The 18,299-nt window shown below is 36.4% G+C and overlaps 3 protein-coding genes across 3 annotated transcripts in view; 2 read left to right on the top strand and 1 right to left on the bottom strand.

The window, feature by feature from the left end:
• Positions 1-1,427, bottom strand: part of LOC134754851 (eukaryotic translation initiation factor 2A) — a 30,363-nt gene extending 28,936 nt beyond the window's left edge. The window contains exons 1-2 of the mRNA XM_063691296.1: positions 1,246-1,427; positions 951-1,092 (exon numbers count right to left, since the gene is read on the bottom strand). Coding sequence (XP_063547366.1) covers positions 951-1,092; positions 1,246-1,270 — 167 coding nt within the window. The 5' untranslated portion in view covers positions 1,271-1,427. The remainder of the gene's footprint in view (positions 1-950; positions 1,093-1,245) is intronic.
• The window catches only part of LOC134754951 (uncharacterized), a 533,971-nt gene that overhangs the window by 280,319 nt on the left and 235,353 nt on the right, over positions 1-18,299 (top strand). The gene's annotated exons all lie outside the window — the stretch shown is intronic.
• Positions 5,326-18,299, top strand: part of LOC134754971 (uncharacterized) — a 567,282-nt gene continuing 554,308 nt past the window's right edge. The window contains 2 exon segments of the mRNA XM_063691466.1: positions 5,326-5,587; positions 5,677-5,847. Coding sequence (XP_063547536.1) covers positions 5,479-5,587; positions 5,677-5,847 — 280 coding nt within the window. The 5' untranslated portion in view covers positions 5,326-5,478.

Below are 18,299 nucleotides of genomic sequence, written 5' to 3'. Positions count from 1 at the left end.
TGATTGTACCTTTTGCTTTTTTCTTCAGTCGGTCCCTCAATGCTGAGGATCGTGACATCATGTCCTTCTGTTGAAGATCAGGTTCCTCCATAGGCTTCTATTCTTCGCCAAGCGCATGGCCTCGTACAGTTTTAATTGCATAAGTGCAGTGATTTGAGCACACCATCTAGTAGGAGGAGGGCCCTGAGGTCTGGTGCCTTCAACTTTACCCGTCATTATAACATTCTCCAGGCTATCCGAGGAGCGACGTGAGAGGTGTCCGAAGTAAATGAGTATTAGGTCCTGGCATATTGTTGACAACCGGCGTTTTATGCGTAGCTCTTCCAATATGGACTGATTAGTATGCCTAGCTGTCCAAGGTACCCGTAAAAGCCGGTGCCAGCACCACATCTCAAAGGCGTTGATACGCTTGATCAAGTTTGCTCGATTAGTGATTGGTAGTTATTGACATTATATGCATTTCATCTACACTTTATTAGCTGTGTACAAGGGCCTGACACTCTTTGATAGAGAAAGTCTTATTGCGATTTCTATAAAAGGAAAGAGAAAATAGTGCTATGCTTTGTCCTTATCACCGACCGGGTGGCATCATAGGTAGGAGGCGATGGCAAAATACCGAAATTTATAAGAGTTAAAGAGAAAAAATCCTATGCTGCCATAATTTTATATGAATATTCTTTCTCGGTCGCTCGGTGGCGCGTCTATAACTACTTGTATATACTATGTCTATACTGTGGCTGTGTACATTAGTGTAATAGAGATGACTATTCACCAGTTTTGATAACAGGCTCTGTAAACATATCGTATTATTTAAATGTACGCGTAATTGTGTATGTGTGCTAATTGTCCCGATAATTTGAACAATGTTCTTAATCGCGGCTACCATGTCTTATTTTCGTTCACTGGTTACTTCGTATCTTTCAATCTGAAAACAGTTTACAAATACATACCTTTTATCAGTGCGGTAAGCCAGGTAACCGCCTTTTGGGCTGAATATGAGGCTGCGAATGTTGGTTGTAGTTTCATCGCGGAGAGTTTTTTCAGCATATGGTTCTTTAAATTCCGCTAAGAAAATGTTCTTGTTTGTTAACCCTGAAAGTGGAACGAACACGGTTGACTCAAAAAATGTACTAGTACTTTCATCCTTACATTTTCGAATTATTTAAAGTAGTCATGCTTTGAACTTCCAAACGGACGTAAAATTCTCTTATGAAACATTTCGACAAGATTATATTTAATATGTACCTGCAAAATTAGGTAAGGTGCCCATTCTAAAATACTTCTACTTAAGTAGTAAAATATATAAAACCAAATTAAGTAACGAAATCGAACTTAAAGGTTATCTTACTGTAACTGTAACATATTCCTAATTAATATATTAGTTCATTTCGCTGCAGAAATGCAGGCAGATTTTGACATTGACACTGACACTACTGTCACTGTCACTACCAATCCTATGGTCACTACTGACAGTAACATAGAATGAAGGCGGTTAACAAACTTGTTTGTTTTTTATTATAAAGCGAGGTTTAGACTAGCATGAACTTGTATGCAATTTTCGTTACATTGCGGTATCTGATCAACTTTTGAATACAGTTTACTTTAGTAGTCGGCAATGTAACTTAAATTGCATGCAAGTTCTTGCCAGTCTAAACCTCACTTAAGATCTTGAATAATCTCAATCTAGACACGCGGTAGCGTGTCAAGCCAAGTTCAAGCTAACAGAACTGGCGAGCAGCACCGTGTGTAATATTACACGAACCATTTGGAGCCACTTTTGACCCCCTCATAACTCAAAAAATATAGATATTACACTATCAATAAGCGAGGTTTAGACTAGCAAGAACTTGCATGCAATTTACGATACATTGATGACTACTAAGGTAAACTGCATTCAAAATGTTTATCAGATACCACAATGTAATGAAAATTGGATGCATTCTTGCTAGTCTAAACCTCACTTTACTATCATTATTATTGGCGTACCACACCATCGCACCGCACCAAGGTCATTGTGCGACGCACCCATAAGTAAGAGCGAAAAAGAGATATCGCTTTCTCGCTCTTACTTATGGATGCGTCGCACAATGACCTTGGTGCGGTGCGACGGTGTGGTACGAACTTTATACTAGATAATCGCATATGGAAAGAAGGCCAGTCCAGACGGGATGGTCAAAACGCCCGACTTGATCAGAAAAGAAATTAGCGTCAATCTCCAATTTTAGGTTTATGGTGATATTTGAGCGCTCTAAATTAAAAAAATGCCCCCAAACGCGAATACTAGTGTCAGTAGTATGGAATGGTCAGTAGGGTCACAAATTATATTCTTGCGTCCGCACCTCCATTTTATCGGTAATATCGACTCTGTCATAATCGGCGGTTGAAATCAGCGAGCCAAATTGGCGTTTATTTATTGTTTATTGGCGCACCATCTGATTTGGTCAGACAATTTAATCAGATTGGTGAAAAATTGTTCCCGTCTGGACTGACTTATGCTCTAAGGGCTTAAGGCCCCCCACACTCGTGCGCGAATCGCGGCGCGAAGCCGCGAACCCGAGTGTGGAGTCTAGTTCGCTTATCAGCGAAATCGACTTCGCGCCGCGTGGTCTGGAGCGAGCTTTAGAGTATCACTAGCAATTCATAGACATAGTATATACAAGTAGTTATAGACGTGCCACCGAGCGACCGGGGGTAAGAGAAAGAATATTCATATAAAATTAGGGCAGCATAGGATTTTTTCTAATTTCGGTATTTCGCCATATCGCCAAAAATTGTTCCCATCTGGACTGGCTTATGCTCTAAGGGCTTAAGGTCCCTCGAGTGTGGAGGGCCCTTATTATAATAAATAATAATAATAAAATAATAAAATCATTTATTTCGACCAACTTAGGATCATATCACATTACATTGGGACATTACATTAAATACTAAAATTATAGCTAAGTTAAAATTAACATTAAAATTAAATTAATTAATTAAATCGTAATTATTACTTAAAATCTAACCCAAACAATAACGCCCGGTCGAGCCTTAGGAAGGCTTGGACACCAGCACGTGAATCATCTGACAGTGATTCAAGTACTGGCAGTCAAACCTCTCCGCAAACGCCCTCAAGATGCCGCACTCTGCGCACCAGGGATGTGCAGCGTTTCCTCATTGTAGCGTAAAAACAGTCTACCCTGGCCTCCGCGAACATCCCCGACGCACTACAAAAACGAGGTAGTCCCATCAGCACCCTGAAGGCGTTGTTATATTGTATACGAAGAGCGTTGTACTGTTTTTGCGTATAGCACGCCCACAGACTTGCAGTGTAAAAGGTAGTACAGAATGCTCTAAAAAGAGTCTTTTTCACCTCAATGGAGCAACTAACAAATCTGCAGGCCACCATATTCGCTCTAACACACAACGCTCTCCGTTCTCGTTCTATGTCAGCATCATCTTTCAAGTCAGAGGTTACTACATGCCCAAGGTATTTGAATCGGTTCACCCTATTCAGTGGAGTTCCGTTTAACTTAATAGGTGGCACTGGTGGTAGTTCTTTACCTCTAACTTGAAAGACCATGTATTCACTCTTTTTGACATTATACGTCAGACCGTGACTGAGTGTATATCTCTCACATATGCTTATTAGCTTCGCCAGGCCACAAGGAGAGGCCCTCAGCAGCACCATGTCGTCTGCATAGCTTATATTATTCAGACAAGTATCGCCACTATTATTATGCCACCCGGTCGGTGATAAGGACAAAGTATGGCACAATTTTCTCTTTCCTCTTATAGGAATCGCAATAAGACTATCATTCTCTATCAAAGTGTCAGGCCCTTGCTAGCAATTGCATTATAATTGCATTGTAGAAATAGTCAATATGGTCAAAGAGGATATAATAAGATAGAGCGGTACTGTCATAGTAAATTTTGTAACCACAGTAAATTCACTGCCATCTATCGACACACGATCAAAACTAAAAATAAAAATATCAAATGTATTTATATACGGATAAATGATTTTTTTATTTGCAATATTTGCATTAATTATTTTTATATGATTTTGACCAATTTTCTTTCACTGATATGCTTTAAAATTGTTAAATAACAAACGAAACCGTCAACGCCATCTTTACGAGAGTAGGCCAAAGGTAGTGGCGCCATCTGATCGAGAATCAAATTGTCTTGATTTTCGAGGCACGTTTTTTTCCTTACACTGTATCAAAGATAGATATAACTCCGTAATAGATGGATACAGTCTAAGGAAAAAACGTGCCTCGAAAATCACGAAAATTTGTTTCTCGATCAGATAGCGCCATTAGCTTTGGCCTACTCTCGTATAGAGGGCGTTGACGGTTTCGTTTGTTATTTAAAATTTTAACGCATATCAGTGAAAGAACATGGGGCAAAATCATATAAAAATAATTATACAAATAAAAATAAATATCCATATTTAAATACATTTTAACGTATTTACAAAGATAGATATAATTCCGTAATAGATGGATACAGTCTAAGGAAAAAACGTGCCTCGAAAATCACGAAAATTTGATTCTCGATCAGATGGCGTCACTAGTTTTGGCCTACTCTCGTATAGAGGGCGTTGACGGTTTCGTTTGTTATTTATAATTTTAACGCATATCAGTGTAAGAACATGGGTCAAAATCATATAAAAATAATTAATACAAATAAAAAAATCATTTATCCATATTTAAATACATTTTAACGTATTTTTATAAATCTTCATTTTTAGTTTTAAAGTATGTCGATAGATGGCAGTGAATTTACAGTAGTTACAAAATTTACTATGACAGTACCGCTCTATCTTATTATATCCTTTTTGGTATTTATATAAATCTTCATTTTTAATTCTAAAGTATGTCGATAGATGGCAGTGAATTTACAGTGGTTACAAAATTTTCTATGACAGTACCGCTCTATCTTATTATATCCTCTTTGACTGTATCCATCTACTACGGAGTTATATGTATCTTTGATATGGTGTAAAGCTCGCTCCAGACTACGCGGCGTGAAGCCGCGAACGCGAGTGTGGAGTCGATTTCGCTGATTAGCGAACTAGACTCCAGACCAACTCCAGACTCACGTTCGCCGTTCGTTATTCGCGCATGAGTGCGGAGGGCCCTTAACAACGACTGAGAATAATACAGAATATTCCAATTGTACACTAACCTCAACAATAGATGCAGGAATAAAATCGTTCCCAGTTTCACAATAATAATTTTACTCTTACTAATATCTTTTCTCATGTGGTAACATTAAGAGCAATCAATAAGTCTCCCCCCCCTCCCCATATACTATGTCTGTCCAGTACCAGTACTCCAGTCAATCCAGTCATCATCATCAAAAACTGAAAATGGCGTTGTGTAGCGCGACTAGCGCGAAAACTGCTTTTTAGTCATGACATTTATTTACTAATTGATTTAGATCGTAATTCTTGATCATATAAAGTTGCAGTACAGTATAACTACTAAACCAATGTTCTCTAGCAAACAACATCTTCGGAAACGTACTCCCGAACATGGTACTGACCGAGAAGAGTTTTTGTCATTGTTAGTGGACGAGTATTTAAATTCTAATTTGTATGGTAAATATTCCGTCCTCATTTTGTTCTCTTTATTAGTCTTTATACATGCAATACTAGCACATCTGAATTTTGATATTTACAATTTCCAGATGCAAAGTGCCAAGTGTTAGCTAATTTGGCTAATTTTGGGTACGATCCCGTGAATTATGATTACATCCGACGAGTTGGTGTCCTGGACATTCTCCTGTATGTTTTGAAGAATGAAACTGACGTCACGTTGCTTCACTACGCCTGTGCAGGGATTTGCAACTTGTGCATCGGTAAATAGCAAAATCAATCAATCAATGTACCTATATCAACTTCATATTTTATTATTATGCTTTTCATCTTTCTCAAGGTCTTTAGTATCAAGATGTTTCTGATGTAAAAAGGTATATAATTCTTGATCCAGAGACTTAACTGACAGGAGTCTACTTAAAATGAATTACACTGCATTCTGTCAGCCAATTTTAACTTACAGCATCATCAAACTTTAAAATAATGTAATCTATCTCATGTAATTAAATGAAATAAAATTAAATTTTTGACATGTAATATGTAACAATATTATTAATAAATGAGTGTGAGTATGAGTATGAGTATGAGTATGAGGAGGGGCACCTAGCTCTGCAATGATTGACTTAAGTTTACAGCAGTAATACTCAACATGCGGCTCGCCAGGCCTTTTTAGGTGGCGTGTCAGGTGATCCTGGTATACATGACCTTGCCATCTCATTGTCACCTTTAAGCAAATTCATCTTATGGCTTAGGGCTACAAGGCAAAACTGTCTTTGTGGCCCTCATAACAATAAAAGGTCGACTTGATTATGGCTGGCTTAAGGATAAGTAAAAAGTTAACAACGCATGTTATTAACTATTGTAGTCGGCAAGTCTGTGTGTGTGTGGTGTTTGGTGTGACAGAGAAATTCCACTGAGATCTTGTTGTCGATTCTTGCAAACAGTTTTTCATATACACATAGGTATTGCTTGTTTATTATTGATTATAACAATTTTTAATACTAAAAACTTATTTTTACTTCACCTACAGGCAGTTTTTCATCTTGCAATTGTTGTTTACTTTATTATATAATAATGTCTCACACCAGGGTCACCACTAGAAGTTTATTGATACTTCTACATAGAGCGGCTAAGGTGACTTATATTGATACTTCTATATAGAGCAGCTAGGGTGACCTATATTGATACTTCTATATAGAGCGGCTAGGGTGACCTATATTGATACTTCTATATAGAGCGGCTAGGGTGACCTATATTGATACTTCTATATAGAGCGGCTAGGGTGACCTATATTGATACTTCTATATAGAGCGGCTAGGTTGACCTATATTGATACTTCTACGTATATAGAGCGGCTAGGGTGACCTATATTTAGGGCTGCCATCTACAAATTCGCCGAACCCGGACAAAGGCTTAAAAAAACCCGGACACTTGGCGTAAATCGCATTTTTCCCAATATTATTAAAAAAAACTGGCCAAGTGCGAGTCGGATTCGCCCACCGAGGGTTCCGTACTTTTTAGTATTTGTTGTTATAGCGGCATCTGTGAAAATTTCAACTATCACGATTCACGGTTCATGAGATACAGCCCGCTGACAGACAGACGGACAGCAGAGTCTTAGTAATAGGGTCCCGTTTTTACCCTTTGGGTACGGAACCCCAAAACCGATTACTTTATTTTTCATTCATTTATTTTTTAATTTCACACAATGCGTAATTTGCATTAAATAATAACAAAAAAAAAACAATTTTTCATAAATAAACTAATAATTGCCTCTTTCTTATATCGCCCCGCTGCAACGACCAATCGCGTTAGCTCGCTGGCTCGTGTGCGGCAAATTTAAAGCAACGATAAAGTTTTTTGATGGTTGATTTTGTTACGCATCATGTTACAAGGCGATTTTTACAGTATCGGATGAAAGGGAACTTATAATAAAAATCCCAAATGATATTCATCTATTACCATTTTTAAATAGGCAAAAAATGCACAACCCCATAAACCCCACCATAAAGTATTATTTAGTGTTCGATTAAATTGCAACGTTTGTACTTAAATATTATAATTTGGAAAGAAAGAGAGAACAAATAGCCTATTACGATTTTTGCGGACGGGAATATACTATTCAATAAAAACCCTAGGTTACTTTATTTTAAATGTAGGATACATTATTATTTTTTGTGTGATTCATGCTTAATGTTATAAAGCAAATATTACTCTATGAGTATAAATAAATAAATAAATAAAGTTATTTATATTTTCCAATTTTCTGAATTTTTATATTTTTACATTTTTTTAAAATATCTAAATGAGATATTGATTTGGATTATGTGTCGACGTAATCACTAGATTTATTATCTGTCCCTTACACCGAAATGTTTAGCTATTACTAATTATTTCCATTGCGCCATACTAGCCGAGCGTACTTTTCTTGGGCTAGATGCTATTTTGCCGTATTACGCTGAATGAAGCTAGTGCCTTGATTGCGCTTTGTATTATTTATACGGTTTTTACCTACTTGGTACACAATAATGCCGGTAAATAATTAAATTCAATAAGGTGTTTCCTCACATAAAAACGTGTTAAGAGGCCGTAGTCGATTTTGGAGCAAAAATTTAAAATTGATAGATTTAGTCGTTGAAATTATACACGTTTTGTTACGTAATATCTAAATAACAAGTATTGGTTTCTATTAGCACGTGTTCTCATCTTGCCTTTTAATAATAAGGTCTCGAGCGTGCGCCACCGGTAACATATGAAAAGAAGGGGCAGTTTTTAAAAATTGATCAAAAATGTATGGTGGTAAATTATACAAATTGATGTATAAGAATAGTTTCAGCAAATGTTGTAGATTGTTTAAGTATCAAAATTACGTTGAAATTAAGTCGATTTTCAGAGAAATTGTCATTTGTTTTGAAGTAATTTCTGGAGAAAATTGATGTCGTCTAACTATCATTTACACTACTTTAAAGTCATAATAATAAAAATGTAGTCTGATAAACGTCAAGTACAGGATATGTGTAATACAAAATTACTATGTTTAGCCGTCCAAACTTTACGAAATTTACAAATAAGAGCGACAAAATCAGTGCTTTACGCGCGTTTACCTAAACGTCCATCAGAAAAGCAAACATTACTAATTCAGTTAGTCTGTTTTCAAAAAATTGATCTGTAAAAAGTTAAGATAAGAAGACGTGCTAATAGAAACCAGTACTTGTTATTTCAATTAGGTAACAAAAGGTGTACAATTTCACCGACTAAATCTATCAATTTTACATTTTACTAAAATCGACACCGGCCTCTTAAAGGCACAGTATGTATGAGTTACTCTATGGTTTACTAAAGAGGCTAGTGCTGCACTCTGGTGGCATAACATTGCAGTAATACCCCCTATTAAGAAATGGTATTTTGTTCAACTGACTCCACAAGACAGAACTAACAGCCAAGTTTCAAGTTAAAGATATCCTGTCCAGTTTATGGTCAATAAACATTTTTTTTTGACCATTTGTTGCCACTGCATAACCATTACATTTATTTATTAATTATTTGCGAATTTTTCAATGTACTGCGAACATAACAACGCTACTAGCCTTATATTTGTTTGTTTGTACTATGCTGTATACATAATAAGCTCAATTGTTGACCATAGCAGCTTGACATATTATTATGCATATTGTATAATTAGCACAATCGGATTAAGCCTCACCTCGAAATCCTTCCAAAGATATGAAATTTGGTATATATGTTAATTAAAGGTCTCTTTTTCGTGTCCACACTATTTGACATTTGGGGACCTCGAGGAATCGCAGCCATCTTGGAAAATATGTACCATCCTGGAGAAATTTGCGTTTTACTCTAAATATACGTTCTCTATGAGAATATAGTGTAAGGCAACATTAAAGCTTATTAAATTCTACACAAAAAAAGTCCTAGATAACTTTGCGGAAAAAATACATCTTGTTATAGAAGATAATAGCTGAATCCAGATTTAGCGCTTATACCTTTTCAGGGGATATTCTCGTAATATGAAACTTGGAGGAATATGAATTCCACTTTTGTCTATACATTTGTACACGTTCTACTCCAATATCAACATTTTACTCGACTGCGACTTAAACAGAAAGTAGGGTTATGGGTTTAAATACTGAAAATCAGTACATTCTGTAGCTCAGGATACTGGACGGATTTTTTAAAATGACATATCGGTAGATTCCTCTTGCCCTTCACAACCTATTTACACCTGTTTTATTAAAGAAACATTAATACAGCCGCCTTGAGAGGACGCCGAATAGTAAATCATATTTTTACTTGTAGCGCCTAAACTATTGAGTGGATTTCAATAAAATAGAAATCAGTAGATCCATAATTGGTACACGAGTGCTATGCAATACAAATTTACTGAAATAAATGTAGGAAAAATGTGTAAAACTTGAAATGTGACTACAAAAACAGATTTCAGGTCTTAAATGGGGTTTAAACAATAGTGACAGTAATGAAATTTGACACCTACAATTTCAGGGATCCCTATTTGCATGTCATAAAATTGGAGCTTCGGGGACCACGGCGATCAAACGCCATCTTGAAAAGTATGTCTTTTTTGGTTTTTCTTTTTTTCTTGGAATATCTGGGTTTAATGTGAATACTGTGTATGACGAAACGAAAAATTATTAAATTCCACACTAAAAAGTTATACAACACCATTTCCCAAAAACGAAGCCTTTTTCTAAAAATAGGGCTTACAAGTTACAAGGGAAGCTTACAAGTTTCCACACTTTTTTTTTCGTGGTTGGATAGATAAAGTTTTTGTGTTCCAAAAAATTGGTAAAAAAATTATACAAGTATTTTTTTGTGACCCGTCTTAAAATAAAATTTTAGTAGGAGATGATTAAGTATAACCTTTTGACTTCTGAGCCATATTTCTAGAAGAAAGCTCCGTTTTAGGGACATGGTGTTCTATACCTTTTTTGTGTAGAAACTAATAAGCTTTTGTTTCGCTATACACAGTATTCACATTAAACCCAGATATTCCGAGAAAAACAGAAAAACCAAAAAAGACATACTTTTCAAGATGGCGTTTGATCCCCGTGGTCCCCGAAGCTCCAATTATATGACACGCAAACAGGGATCCCTGAAATTGTAGGTGTCAAACTTCATTACTGTCACTATTGTTTAAACCCCATTTAAGACCTAAAATCTGTTTTTATAGTCACATTTTTAAGTTTTACACATTTTTCCTCCATTTATTTTAGTAAATTTGTATTGCATAGCACTCGTGTACCAATTATGGATCTACTGATGTCTATTTTATTGAAATCCACTCAATAGTTTAGGCGCTGGAAGTAAAAATATGATTTACTATTCGGCGTCCTCTCAAGGCAGCTGTATTGATTTTTCTTTAATAAAACAGGTGTAAACAGGTTGTGAAGGTCAAGAGGAATCTACCGATATGTCATTTTTAAAAATCCGTCTAGTACCCTGAGCTACAGGGTGTACTGATTTTCAGTATTTAAACCATAACCCTACTTTCTGGTTAAGTCGCAGCCGAGTAAAATGTTGATATTGGAGTAGAACGTGTACAAATGTATAGACAAAAGTGGAATTCCTATTCCTCCAAGTTTCATATTAAGAGAATAGGGGATATTAAAGGGGGTATAAGCGCTAAATCTGGATTCAGCTATTATTTTCTATAACAAGATGTATTTTTTTCGCAAAGTTATCTAGGACTTTTTTGTGTAGAATTTAATAAGCTTTAATGTTGCCTTACACCATATTTTCATAGAGAACGTATATTTAGAGTAAAACGCAAATTTCTCCAGGATGGTACACATTTTCCAAGATGGCTGCGATTCCTCGAGGTCCCCAAATGTCAAATAGTGTGGACATGAAAAAGAGACCTTTAATTAACATACATACCAAATTTCATATCTTTGGAAGGATTTCGAGGTGAGACTTAATCCGATTGTGCTAAATATTCAGATTGTTGAGTTGTTTACTGAATGCTTGGCACATTTTGCTAGTAACAGTATAATTATAGTACGAATCCCTACTACTATATACTACTACTATACTACTAAGTATTATAAATCCCTACTTATTATAAATGCGAAAGTAACTATCTGTCTGTTACCTTTTCACACGTAAACTGCTGAACGGATTTGGATGGAATTTGATATAAAGATAGTTTGAGGCCCGTGGAAGGACATATAATAGTTTTTATCAATCATCATCATCATCCCACGTAGACGAAGTCGCGGGCAGGAGCTAGTGTTATAGTTCAGGAGTTTCTGTAGCTGTAGATTAGTGTAGATGGTTAATGGTGCTTGAGACAGTGTCCTTTTCTTTGGATCAATTTATGTTTTAAAATCACGATTTTGGTCTCAAACAAGGATCCAAGGCAATGCAAGGACAATAAATATTTTATCGGATTAGTGCCATGCTTGTTTATATGTTTGAAATAAACATAAAACATTATGTAACATCATTTGATGTTTGCAGCATAGCGGTTTGCCTGATATGTGTGATGTATAAAATTGACATAATATATATATATATATATGTATAATATAATTTCTACAAATCAATCATAATTTTGGTTGATTTGTTAACAGCTCTTGCGAATTATAACTAAATTTTAGGGGTGTGGCATGTGTATGTAAATGACTAATGATTGTTCAGTCTACGTAAAATATATGTTTAAGTACACTTTTCCACCGAGTAAGGTTTGTAATTACATAATAGGGCACAAAATCTATAGGCCACCAAACGAAGGAAAATCGGGGGAAATAATTCATCATATAAAATTGATCTATTGTCCTAACGTGGATATTAACTCTTGTCCTCCCCCCCCAGAAAGGGAGGGGGGAAATGTGGTTCCGGCGGTACAGTCTGGCAAAAAAGAGTAGAAATTAAAAAGTGGCAACACTTGTAGTGTCGTCCCGTTTTTCTAAGATTGATTTGAAAGGGACGACACTACAGTGTTGCCACTTTTTAATTTCTACTCTTTTTTGCCAGACTGTACACTTTGCGCTCTGTTTCTACCTACCTGTAGCTGTCAAGTTTGGTATCATATTCATATAAAGCAATGAAGGAATTTATTTTTGAAATAACTGTTTTACCTTTTGACAAAAAAAAAATTATTTTATTCATAAAAATACAAATTATATGTAATTTTTTGGCAATATTTTCCCCTTCACAATCACTATGTGACTATTTACACTAAATAAAAAATTAAATAATTTAGCCCATTTAATCCAAATTCTGAAAAGTACCACTTTAAACTAAGCGTTCATAAATTTTTTTGTTAAAAAAAAATGATTCGTTGCGCACGGCGGTGGTAGTTCCCATACAAATGGAACTATGGCCAAGGTCTAAGATTAAAACACTTAAAAAAAATTGAATTTCACATTTCAAAAATCGTCACATTGTGATTGTGAAGGGAAAAACATTGACAAAAAATGACACAAAAGTACAACGATTATTCCAAAAATGAATTCCTTGTCCTTAATTTATACGAAAATGATACGAAAGTTGACCTGACCGCTACAGATAGGTAGAAACAGAGCGCAAGGTGTACCGACGGAACCGCATTTCCACCCTCTCTTTTTGGGGGAAGACAAGAGTTCATATCCAGGTTAGGACATTTTCAGATCCAATTTAGTAGGGCATTTTCAGGTGATAATGTGGACACGCTGGACAAAAGCACCAATTTTTTTTTCAGGTACTTGTTAGGTTAATAGCTTTAAGTTTTTGATAGGAACCAACTCCTCCGTCGGCCATCTTTAATTTTATGGCGGCCATTTTTAATTGTACGTATATCATTAATATCTCGAGTTCTAAATAACGTAGAATCACAAACTTAGTGTCTAAATATACATATTTGGGGTCAAGGAATTCAACTAGATATTTTTTAGAGTCGAGTGCCCAAAGGATATCAAACAGAACCCTGCTCCTAAGCTGCCGCTGTCCATCCGGCTGTTTGCGTATGAGCAATAGCTAGATGTTCAAATTTTCACAGAAGTTGTTTTTCTATTGCTGCTTTAACATACATTCATAAAAATAGAGATAGAGATAATAGGACACCTATAACAAAGATCTTCATGAATATGTCCAAGGCCTTCGATTGCGTCTCGCATAGTATACTTTTAAGCAAGCTTTATCACTACGGCATACGAGGGAATTGCCAAGACTGGCTACGGACGTACCTATCCGATAGGAAACAGAGAACTGAAATCACGTCATACTGTACGAAGATGGAATCTTTATCAAAAGTGCTGTCCGACCAGTCTATTGTGAACATGGGGGTACCACAGGGGAGTATACTTGGTATTCTTAGTCTACATTAATGACCTCCCCAATGTCACACATAACAAGGTCCTTCTTTTCGCCGACGACTGTTCCGTGATTATTCCCGGTAACAATCCCGCAACTTAGCAAAGGCAAATTTAGTGTTCAACAATATCAACACCTGGTTACTAAGAAACAAACTGAAAGCCAATATGAGTAAAACCAAGTACATGGAATTCTACGCTCCTCAAAGCAACGCTAAAAATCTGGTAATTAAACATAACCAAGAAGCCATTGAAAGCGTTCAAACAATAAAATTTCTCGGGGTGATGCATGCTGGATTGCCATTGTGACTGGCGAGCGCATGTTGAGTATTTGGTCGACAAACTAAACAGATTTGTGTTTGCTCTGCGCAGGATATCACAGGTGGTATCCCAAGATTCTGCTCTTGGCGTTTCACGGCCATATTATGTCCAACCTTCGTTATGGTCTGATTTTATGGGGAAACTCCACATTTGGCCAACAAGCGTTCCAATTACAAAAAAAATGCGTTAGAGCAATCTGTGGCGCCAAAACGATGGATTCATGTAGACCGTTGTTCGAAAAATTAAAAGTTCTTCCGTTACCCACATTGTACATTTAAACATGTCTCTTTGTGAAAACTCATATTAGTCAGTACAACATCATGAAATCTAACCCTAGGTCAACTTCTAAATTCCATGGACTCAATATCAGTTACCCATGTCATAACTCATTTTGAAAAATCTATTCTTTTCATGTCTGTCAAAATCTTCAACCATTTGCCAAATGACTTAAAATCCTTGGATTGTCAAGGTTTTAAAACCAAATTATTTAAGTGGTGTTTTCAAAAAATGTTCTACTCGGTTAATTAACACGTTGTATCCACCAACGCCTAATAATTGTTATAATATTTTATTATTATTATTACTTTTAGGGTTCCGTATCTCAAAAGGAAAAAACCGAAACCCTTATAGGATCACTCGTGCGTCTGTCTGTCTGTCTGTCCGTCTGTCACAGTCTATTTTCTCCAAAACTACTAGACCAATTAAGTTGAAATTTGCTATACATGTGTAAGTTTGTGACCCAGAGACGGACATGTAACGTAAACAAATAAATTTTAAACACGGGGGCCACTTTTGGGGGTAAATGAGAAAACTAAAAAATAAATATTGTCGTCGGTTACCGCGATAGTTACTCATGAAATAAAACTATGAAAACCCGTTAATAAATAAATTAAGTGTGACACCCGTTGACCACGAACGCTGTAAAGAGTTCGAAACGTCGGGATGTATTATAAATTCAATATACGCGATATAATCCGTTTTCATAGTTTTATCTAAAAAATAAAGTTTTTCAAATTATATCGTGTTACATATCAAATGAAAGAGCTCATTGTGACAATCTCAAATGTTTTTTTTTAATAATTTTAGGATAAACAGTTGAGGAGTTATTCAAGAAAGTAGGCAAAAAATGACCATTCCCCCCTTTATCTCCGAAACTACTGGGTCTAAAATTTTGAAAAAATACACAAAATAGATCTTTACCTATAGATCACAGGAAAACCTATTAGAAATGTGCAGTCAAGCGTGAGTCGGACTTAATTACTTAATTTTTGATCCGATCCCTACGGGTTTTGGGATAAAAGTAGTAGTAGTAGTAGTAAATCACTTTATTGTACAAAACAAAAATTGTTAACATGAAATTCATATACATTTAGGTACAAAGGCGAGCTTATCCCTATAAGGGATTTCTTCCAGCTAACCTACATAAAAATACATTGTTTAAATTGGGTAGGTAAAGTTTTTTGAAGATAGGCAAATTATATTTTTATCCGATAGTATTCGTCATAACGATCACGGAAATACCTCTCTTTTATTTTTATTTCGTATTATTTAATAATTATATTTTTTTAAGTGACCGAGATGACGTTTGTGAAATTTAATAGCAGATCAGGCACTACTAGTACACAGGCCTGTGCACGTGATTTAATTGATGAGATAGAAAAAAAAACAATGTCAACTGTCAGTGTCACTTAGCTGCAGCATTAATATAGCCTCCATAATAACAAGTAATACAATTATAATAACGGTAATAATTGTCTTATTAACATAACTTAAACCAAATATATAAACAAAACCACCAATTTTGTATTTTCAAGTAATTTAGTAACTGAGATATCGGTAAAATACTTATCTAGTTGAATTCCCTGACGCCAAATATGTATATTTAGAGTTTGTGATTCTAAGTGACTTAGAACTCGAGATATTAATAATTAACTATAATTCAAAATGGCCGCCATAAAATTAAATATGGCCGACGTAGGAGTTGGTTCCTATCAAAAACTTAAAGCTATGGACCTAACAAGTGCCTGAAAAAAAAATTGGTGCTTTTGTCCAGCGTGTCCACATTTACGACAATTTGTTCGAGCACCTGGCCCACTACTTAATATGATCCAAGGAACAATCGTGCCAAGCGGCATCGCTTCGGACAAAAGCGCAAACTCAGTGCACTTACTTCCCCATTAATGTGTAGAATTGATTATAATTAACTTTCACCCTTAAATATTTTTAGGGTTCCGTACCCAAAGGGTAAAAACGGGACCATTACTAAGACTCCACTGTCCGTCTGTCTGTCACCAGGCTGTATCTCAAAAACCGTGATAGCTAGAGAGTTGAAATTTTCACAGATGATATGCAGATGTCGCTAGTGACGTCTTCACAGTTGCAATGATTAAAATCGCGTTGACTGGCGGATGGTCAGCTGGCGCAATTGGTAACGCATTGGACCGGCAATCCAAGGATGTGGGTTCGAGTCCCACGTTTACCAGAGTTGATCATCGTTGATTTTTTCATTGTGATTGACATCTGTATATACAATTTATAGATTGTAATAATGTGGTACGTCCCACAATAAAAAAGGAAAAATATATTAACATTTAAGTCTTATCTTATGCTTTTCGGGGGCCCTTGCGGATACACTTCGACCCATAGCGATCTTTTGTGCAGTTACCCCCTAGTATGATGGAGCTAAGCGTTTTGAATTCCTTTGGTTCCAGATAGCAAAGGCCTGGTCCAAAGTCCTTCATTCTTTGTCTGGCGAGGGCGTGACATTCACACATCAGGTGTTCTACTGTCTTCCTCTTCGCCACACATGCGACAATCGGTGTTGTCAGCGTGTCCCATCTTGGCCAGGATTCCCTTGACCCCGTAATGGCCAGTAAACACCCCCGTTATTATTTGGAGTGGTCGTTTGCTAAGTTTCCAAAGCTTTTTGCTCCAACCGGAATCTACCCCTTGTATAAAGAGCTTTGAGTGCTTGTTTTGAGTTTGATCTTAGTAAGGTCTTTGATAGCCATTGTAATGGTTCCCTGTGAGATCGCCACGAATGGTTCCGGACCTCTAAGGTTACTTGCAGATCCGGCTTTGGCAAGTTCATCTGCATTTTCATTGCCTATGAATCCATACCAGTTGCACTTTGTTTTGCCTTCGAAGCTTGTTCAGAGCTTGGATGCCATTGTATACCAGTCTAGAGTCCACTCTGGGCGCCTTACGCGCTTTGAGTGCAGCATGACTGTCGCTGAGTATATAGATATATTTCCCTTGGGTTTGCCTAACTATATTCTCATGTACACAGGCAATTATAGCGTATGTCTCGGCTTGGAAGACAGTGGCGTAATTGCCCATGCTTATGCTACTACTAAAGTCATTTGCATAAATGCCTGCCCCAGTACCAGATTCTGTCTTGGACCCATCTGTGTACCATATGATGTCATTTCCTTCCTTCGGTCCATTCAGCCATTGTTGGAACTTTAACATTAAAATTCTTACGGAACACAAACTTGTTGGTTTGCATCTTATCGCAGCCCATATTCGTAATCCTTTTCATGAAATTGGCACATTCCATTAGCCTAGTGTGATCCACTAAATTGATATTTATGTAACTGACTGATATATATTAAAAATAGTTATTTACGATACAAGTGCGGAAAAGAGGAAATTCGAAACGAGTGGCGATAAATTAAAACACGACCGCAGGGAGTGTTTTAAATCGACACGAGTTGCGAATTACCTATTCGCTCGTGTATCGTACAACGTTTTACAGTACATATGGCCCTTTAAACTTTCGACATATGCACGTTAAGTGCTCTTTTACGCACTAGTGCGAGAAAGTTACTTACTATAAAAAGGGACCTTTAACAAATTTTTCTTTTATGAAATGGAGGTGCCATTTTTTTTAAAAGGTGTACCCGGGTAAGACCGGACTATTTTTCGGCGAGCTGGAAGGACGTCGCATAAATCATATTACTTAGTTCCCGCTAACTCATTCTTCGAATGTTTAATGCAAAATGATAAAAAAGAAAACGTTTATTATTAATTTACTTAACCTGTGTAACTGCCCAGAGGCCTATAAAATG

Source organism: Cydia strobilella, chromosome Z (genome assembly GCF_947568885.1).
Source record: "Cydia strobilella chromosome Z, ilCydStro3.1, whole genome shotgun sequence".
Taxonomy (NCBI): domain Eukaryota; kingdom Metazoa; phylum Arthropoda; class Insecta; order Lepidoptera; family Tortricidae; genus Cydia; species Cydia strobilella.
Note: the sequence above shows the minus strand (reverse complement) of the source record. Positions and strands in the feature narration are given on the sequence as shown.